Source organism: Carassius carassius, chromosome 20 (assembly GCF_963082965.1).
Source record: "Carassius carassius chromosome 20, fCarCar2.1, whole genome shotgun sequence".
In the NCBI taxonomy this organism is placed as follows: domain Eukaryota; kingdom Metazoa; phylum Chordata; class Actinopteri; order Cypriniformes; family Cyprinidae; genus Carassius; species Carassius carassius.
The window spans coordinates 22,012,936-22,021,470 of record NC_081774.1 but is presented as its reverse complement, the minus strand read 5'-3'; the positions used below and the strand labels follow the sequence as shown (position 1 = coordinate 22,021,470).

The 8,535-nt window shown below is 36.1% G+C and overlaps 1 protein-coding gene across 4 annotated transcripts in view; it reads right to left on the bottom strand.

Annotated features, from left to right (window-relative positions):
• The window catches only part of st3gal3b (ST3 beta-galactoside alpha-2,3-sialyltransferase 3b), a 56,144-nt gene extending 47,987 nt beyond the window's left edge, over positions 1-8,157 (bottom strand). The window contains exons 1-2 of one of the 4 annotated variants that reach the window (XM_059502196.1): positions 7,949-8,157; positions 3,197-3,345 (exon numbers count right to left, since the gene is read on the bottom strand). In XM_059502196.1, coding sequence (XP_059358179.1) covers positions 3,197-3,305 — 109 coding nt within the window. In that variant the 5' untranslated portion in view covers positions 3,306-3,345; positions 7,949-8,157. The remainder of the gene's footprint in view (positions 1-3,196; positions 3,346-7,948) is intronic. The other 3 variants (XM_059502197.1, XM_059502198.1, XM_059502199.1) reach the window with 3 other exon arrangements.
• Between the last annotated feature and the right edge of the window lie 378 nt (positions 8,158-8,535).

The window sequence follows — 8,535 nt, the reverse complement described above, 5'->3', positions numbered from 1 at the left end:
TACTTTCATTTGAAAAGAGGACTGTGGACCACTGAACAATAGTCCAGTTCTTTTTCTCCTTACCCTAGGTGAAATGCTTCTGATGTTTTTTCTGGTTTAGGAGTGGCTTGGTTCTAGGAATGTGGCAGCTGGAGCCCTTTTCTTGAAGACATCTGAGTGTGGTGACTCTAGATGCGCTGACTCCAGCTTCACTCATCATCCCACTCATCATCCCAATGGCTCATTTTTTTGGTCATCCCTGTTACTTGTGCACCTTTTCCTACCAGTCAACATTCCATTAAATATTTTGATACAGCACTCTGAACAGCCAGCCCTTTCAGGAATGACCTTCTGTGGCTTAAGGCCCCGGTATACTTCAAACAAAATCAAAGAACGAACTGATATGACATCATTTCGAACAAAATCAGACCAAAGCGAAGTTCATTTTGAGTTCGTTTTGGCAGTTCGAAATGGCTCCCTTGTTTTTATCAAAACAATTTATCCAGTTTAATAAAATAAATTAACACTAATAAAATAAAGCAACAAACTGATTCCAATATTTTTTTTTCCCCCACATCATGCTAAGGTTTTCAGACTATGAGCCATTCACATTTCCATAAAGGACTGATTATGGAATGATTCTTTTGTATTGCAAACATGATACTTGACCCTGAACTGCTGCTAATCATTATTCTTTTGTCTAAAATATTCTGACGATTGGGCCCCGTCTCACACCTAGATTGCCTACACTTCATTTCATCGTTGTTTTGTTTAGGGGATACGCGCGAGCGTCGTGACACGTTCACATTAATTTACACCCCGTCTCCAGCAGCGCGGTGGTGTTGGAAAGTTTGTTAACAGTATACCATCGCTCAGCCTTTTTGAACTTCTTTTTGCCCCGAAATGAAGAATGAAAATGAACTTCGTTTGAAGTATATCAGGGCCTTTACCCTCCTTGTGGAGCTGTAAATCGTAACCATCAGAATCAAGACAAAAAAACATTGAAATATTTCAGTTTGTGTTCAATGAATCTAGAATATAAGAAAGTTTGCTTTTTTTAATTAAATTACAAAAAATAAAAAGCTTGTCCATGATATACATTTTTTTTAGATGCACCTGAATACATTTACAAATATATGTAGATTTTTTTTTATAAGGAACCAATAGTGACGCTAGGGTGACGCAGAGAAGAATTGTTGAATAAAGTCATTTTTTGTCTTTTTGTGCACTAAAAGTATTCTGGTAGCTTCGTAAAATTATGGTTGAACCACTGATGTCACAGACTATTGTGTCAATGTTTTTGGTACCATTTTGGACCATGAACATGGTAGGGACCTTGCTGTCCATGGAGGGTCAGAAAGCTCTCAAATATCATCAAAATGATCTTAATTTGTGTTCGGATGATGAACGGAGATCTTACTGGTTTGGAACGACATGAGGCTGAGTAATTACTGATAGAATTTCTTTGGGTGAACTATCCCTTTCGGTCTAACATCCAAACACTGTTGTTTTTAAATGGTCCTTTGTCTCCATTTGATACGACAACATTTACAATTATTTATTTTTTTACTCGTGTTTTCTCAGACTGAATGTTAGTGTACAGTTTAAAACTTGCAAAAAGGAAAAAGAAGATTTATATTATTTAATAATGTAAATAAATTAAAAGAGCATTTGCCCTATGTTATGTATTTTTGTTAGCTGTGTTCAAATAAACAGACATATTATTTTGAGGAAGAAAGAAAAAGTTGTTAAAGTACTTTGAGATCGAAGTTGAAGAGGAGGCTGTTTTGGTTTTGATTTGCCCAATAATTAACTTCCTTTTAAATGTACTTTTCTAATGCTAATTCTCAGTGATATTACACTGTTTAATGTTGTTACAAAATATGTTTATCTTTAAAAAAAAACAAGAAAAACAATAATAATAGTAATGAATAACTGATTTAGCCAGATCAGTAGGGATAGGACAATATGGCTCTTGTTTTCATATATAATACAGGGAACTACACTAACCTTTTCCACTGGTGGCACTTGCGCGACTAACTTTTTCAGTTACTGGCGCAAAACATGGTTTGGTCGCACAATTTTTTTATAGTAAGCCGCTCTGGATAATAATGAAACTGATCTGATATGAGATAAATATCTTTAAAAATGTTTTGTGGATATTTCCTGCATGTAAAAGATGACTTTGCTGAGACAGTTTCATAGTTTTTTATCTTCTCGGTTACCTGTGTGTTGCTTACATGTAAGGCTGGTGATATCAGCGTAGATGCAGCGTTCTCAATGACTGTAGGCACGTTTCCATTACAAATTTGTGCAGATTTTTGCTATATTTATTCAAAGAAGGCGTGCTGCAGATGTGTGGAGTGTAAATTATCTAAGCATTAATGGCAGGGACAGCCACTTATACTATGACACTTACCCGCACTATGAAGTTTTTCGTTTGCAATATTGGAGTTTCCATTTTTTCAATTCACAATTTTAATTCGCGCAATTTGAAGGGTAATGGAAACGTAGCTTGTGTCTGCAGCCATTTCCAAACAATGGTAAAGTAGGGCTACTGTGGTACACAAGACAACCTTCTGTGTCCTTCAGTCACTTTACTGACATGCAAATGCAAATACACATCTGTTTTCCTGCCAATAAGTCAACCATTAAAACATCTCCCACCTAAACAATCTCAAAGAGAAGCACGGTGAGTTGAAGCTAGAATAAATGTTAATTGATTATCCCTCAGTAAAACTTGTCTGGTTCCGCAGACCAGCTACTAAATTCCACAAACTCATACCTGCATAAACCTTTTAACAAAATCTATCCACGCAAATCCCTACCATGCCTCCAAACCATTTACACTGCCTACAAGGAGGATATTTGAAAATCTTGCCATCAGCAGTTTTCCAAATTTCTGCCCTATTGCTAAATAAAAGCTGAATTATCCACTTTGAGGAAAACAAATGAATAAAATACAATAAAAAACGTGAACTCTTTGAAAACAGTAATGCAAAACTTGTGAACCTACAAAAGACTCATCTGACCTAAACAACCTGTTGTAAGACAAGCATGCAAGCGGACTGTTAAGATTAATAATTTAACTGACAGAGGGTCTAACAAACAAACTGTGGCAAACATACATATTGACAGACCAAAAGGCACCCACGTACGGAGAGGTCACAACCTGACGCACATTAACAGATAGATAGCAATGGGAGGCAATACTCACGTGGCTTCTGGCCCCATACGTGCAAATGGAGCTTCCCAGAAGAGTAGTAGATGAACCCCAAGACCAGCATGGGACACAGGACGAACAGTAGTTTGTGTGCAGGCTTCATGTTCCTCAACCATTCACATTGTACTGTGTTGTTATATCACCTAGGAACAGGACAGAAAAATCCAGAGAAGCTGAATCACACATTCACAGCTTGCAATGAAGAAGACAGACTCTCATTATTAAAGGGATCCTATTATGCTTGTTACATTTTCAGCTTCCTTTAGTGAGTAATGTTGCTGTTTGAGCATGAGAATTACAACAAAGAACTATCAAAAGGGTGAATAGTGATAAGCCGCCTCACAGCCAGCTTTCTGTTACTCAAGCAGTTAGTAAGCATTACTATATGATTTTTGTCTAGTTCTCTTAAGAATGTTTAGGCATGACTTTGTGAAAGTTAAACTACTACTTGTTCTACAGATCTGTGTACTAGTGTTATTATGCTATTGTTTTTTTTGTTTTTTTTTAATAGTATTGATACAGTTTCTTACAGATAAAATAATGATGATCATTGTGGGTCTGTGTTTTAAGATACTGTTACAAAAATACATATTTTACAATGACATTTATAAACAATCCAGTTAGCCATTTTAAGCATTAATAATATTTCACAATATTATTATTTTTTATTGTATTTCCTAAAAAAATAATTGCAACCTTAGTGACCATAAGAGACCTCTTTTAAAAACAACAATTGACTGACTTTTGATCGCAGTGATCGTATAATGCATTTGGAAACAGAAGTAGTAACTAGTTACTAATTAACAAGAAAACTGAATAAAAAAAATAATATATGCTGACATGGAAAGCACAACACACAAGTTTAAAAGAACATTTACTACTTTGTTAAAAGGAAAAAGCTTGTAAAATTTAGAAATAGAGAATACAAAGAAAACAAATGAGAGGAAGTTAAGTTAACCACCATCAAAAACAACCACATTCAAGAGCAGATCTACTTTTTTTATATAGCAGAAACAGGTGTAACATGATAACAAACCATGTACATCATAAATAATAATCAATTAAATGTGTTCCTTCTGCAAAACGTACCACACAACCGCCAACAACATAAGTAAACATTCCCAAAGGGAACAATCTCAATTTGTGTAGACTAACTGATGTTTAATGTATGAAGTCAGTTCCCCTTGAGTTCACACAGGCATCTCAGTACGTTAACAACAGGCATAGTTCACCACATTAAGTAGGGTCCTATAAAAAAACCAAATAATTTTATTAATTCAAATTTTAATTTAAATTGTGGCCTATGAAATGCATTATGTCTTTCAGAACTGTATTGCACTGAACAATGTTATCATTACTATTATTTTGGCAGGCTATAGTCAAGAGCCTTGAGTTTCTGTGTGTATCTTTTGATAGAACATGATGAAATGCTCATTCACACAAAGACACACAGAACATGCAGACTTCGTATTTCAATCACATTCTTTATATAGTTTAATATTCACAGACACTCGTCCATCTATATTGAGATTTAATTCATTCTAAAGTGCTAGGCTTGCTTTTTAAATTATTGATTCCAAATTGTGCCAAATTCTATGATGTTTGGAAATTCCATTTTGGAATCTTCATTTTAAGGCTCTATATTCAGTCTCAGATATATGGAAATCCCAATGTGAGTCCATTTTCAGTGGACAAAAATAAATAAATAAAAATTGGTCACTTTGCATACAGCTGATACTTTGCTGTATTTAAAGTGGAAAGTCTGAAGAACAAAAAATGCTAGCCTTGAAATATAGCTTGTTATTTTTTTACTTGCTCTCAGTGGTAGTCTATTTATAATATTCTATATTTTAATCAGTTTCTGGGATATTTAGAAGAAGGGATTTTGTTAATTTTAACATATTGCATATATGAACTCTTGGAAGCTTTGGAAGCTATGTTAACTAGGTCTACATATTTGAAACAAATTTTATGCCATCTAACTGTAAGCTAGTTGCTGTCCCCACACATTGCGTTCCCATCAATAAACCAAGAAATCAAACTTTAAAAAATTGAGGGTCTCTCACACTTGAAATCGTAAACATTGGAATATCACATTTAATGTTTCACATTACTCATATTTGCACCGGAGTTAACAAATAATCCTGGTTATTCACAATCTGATGTGTGACTCTATACATTCCTAAACCCTGGGTTACTGTTCTTATTTGCATATGTGTCAACAGTCGCAACTAGCAACAAATTCAAATTTTTTTCAATCATTAAAATGGGCAGGATTCAACAATTTGGACATATAGCCACATTAAGAACCCAATATCTCAAGGATTTAAAATTATGTGACTTTTAAATTGAAGATTATAAAATAAAAGTTTATTAAGAACCAGAATCTAAAAGTACATTAAGATATATTTAATCATTTCTAGAAGACATGTAAACTAAATGGTATGTTTAATACAGTACAACTTACTGAAATGTATCACATCTCATGTAATAACTCAGTCAATGTCTCAAATGTGAAAAGATGCCAATAAAACAGCTTGTGACCAATACGTCTCTTAACGTTGCATTTACCCCAGCAAAGTTATCTAGTGTTCACGGTTAGTTGGCTGGCTTGCTTAGTTGGGGTCACTTCATCTACAGCGATATTGTTGACTTGATTGCAAATAAATGCACAGACACTATTTAACTGAACAGAGATGACATCACTGAATTCAATAAGGGGAGTCGTGGCCTAATGGTTAGAGAGTCAGACTCCCAATCGAAAGGTTGTGAGTTCGAGTCCCGGGCCGGCAGGAATTGTGGGTGGGGGGAGTGCATGTACAGTTCTCTCTCCACCTTCAATACCACGACTTAAGTGCCCTTGAGCAAGGCATCGAACCCCCAACTGCTCCCCGGGCGCTGCAGCATAAATGGCTGCCCACTGCTCCGGGTGTGTGCTCACAGTGTGTGTGTGTTCACTGCTCTGTGTGTGTGCATTTCGGATGGGTTAAATGCAGAGCACAAATTCTGAGTATGGGTCACCATACTTGGCTGAATGTCACTTCACTTTCACTTTCAATGATAAACTGCCTTTAACTATCATTTTGCATTATTGACACACTGCTTTCCTAATGAATGTTGTTCAGTTGCTTTGACGCAATGTATTTTATTTAAAGCGCTATATAAATAAAGGTGACTTGACTTGACTCAAGTTATATTTGTCATCTGAAGCCATAAGATAGCTTTGTGTGAGGAGCAGTTCTCAAACATCATTCACATCTGTTTACACATTCAAATAGGCCAGCAGGGGGAATATCTTCAGCAACTTTCTTTATAACTGCTCTTTACACAAAACTATGGTATGACTTCAGAACAATTGGAAAATAGTGCAGTAAGTAGTATGATCCACTTTCATGACTATCATTTAGTTTTTTTTTTTTTTTTGGAGCTTGACTGATACTGGTCATCACCCCCTTGCACAACACACAAGAGTAGCATGAACATTCTGCGAACCCCTCATTTGATGACATGAGTGGAAAATGTAGAGGTCTTTAACACCACAAGGTGCTTGAATGAAGACTATCCGTTTAACCACCATAAAGTTAATCCATGGCAGCCTATCAAAGAGTATGGAAACAACAAGTCTGATTTGATAAGTGTTGAAACTGTTGAGAATTTTTTTTTTTTTTTTGGAAATCAGCATATTAGATATAATAATGCTGAAAATTCAGCTTTTTATATTTGAAAGTATATTAAAATATAAAACTGCTATTATAAATTGCAATTATATTTCAAGTGACGTTTTTTCTGTATTTGTCAAACAAATGCATCCTTGATAAAAGAAACGTCTATAAAAAAACGTACTGATTCCAAACTTCTTCATTATGTTGATTACATCTATTGTTAACCATTTTAAACCTAAATATTTTTGTGAAATGCTCTGCATTAAAAGTATATATACCAATTGGTTAGATAGGAGTAACGGTCTATGCACACTGTGTGTGGACAGTGTATCTAGCTATATATAAAGTAAATAAATAAATAAATAAATAAATAAATCCTCCACGTCTAATGTAACGTGGCGTTTTAAAAACTGAGAGACGCGAAAGTCCAGGTGAACGCTCATCTGTTCTAGCTGGCTATTCTGTTCTTCAAAGCACAAGTGACTTGCTGCCGCAGCAAAAACAAACGCACTTTGATGATGTCTATCTGACTAAAAGTATGCAGACTGCTGTGTCATAATGGCACTGTGATGTCCCGATACTGTATGTTTGCTTTTCTCAGACTGAGAGCGTAGGCAGGCTAACGGTTTACCCTCCTCTTTACTTCACACACAAACCAACGGGCAGCTCTCAAGACAAACACAACATTACCAATATATTTCGACACGTCAGACCACATAAATCCAAGTGTCAAATGAGAACAGAGGAGAGAGACAGTCTGACTAAACTACATAATGGAAAATATGAAGGAAGCGACATGGATTACGCGTTTAGGGGCCTAAAGCAAAGCAGCCTATTTGCGCTCATTCAGCTAGCCAGCCAGCCACACAGAAATACAGTCCTGACGGGCTAAAACTCATTCACAAGAAAGCAACATACGATACTCTTTTAAAAAACATTCATAAATTCATACATTCAACGTTCAACACAGCGTCGAGTTAATCTGTTGAGCGCAGATTGAACGGCAGCTCTGTGGTGAAAAAAACGTCCGGTATAACGCATATAAATGTCCATATAAACCCCCCTTCCATCGGTTTCACATTACCTGTCCCCACCAGTCGTCAAATCACTCAGGCTAAAATGTTATCGACCACATTTTTCTTCTCCTCCGCTGTTATGGGCCATCCTCTTTCGGTAACAAAAAAAATGCGAGGATACTTTATTACCTCCTCAAAGCAACGAGAGTGAAGCTGCGTGTCGGTTTATTTGGGGATTAACCCTCTCTCTCTCTCCCCACCGTTTTAAGTAAGTGGGAGGTCTACAGACCTCAGCACGGCCGTGTCTCAAATTCTAGCGAGTCGACTATTTAGACGGCATTCTAGACGGGTTACAAATTCGCAATTTTGTGACATCATGCACCCACTTTTAAAATTCAGATGTCTAACTGTCCCAAAACCCCATCCCCGGGAAAAATAAAAATAAAAATTGCAGTCCCGAATAAGGGATAGGTTATTAGGAAAAAACATTACGTTTATAGCTGAATAGTAGCCTACTAATGTTACAAATAAGAAATACTGTTTCGTTTAATTGACTTGTTTAACTGTGTCCAATCGCTGCAATAGCCTACATCTGCATTACAGTAAACACTTAAGTTAAAATGTAACATTTCATACTAGAGCATACGCCGGCATT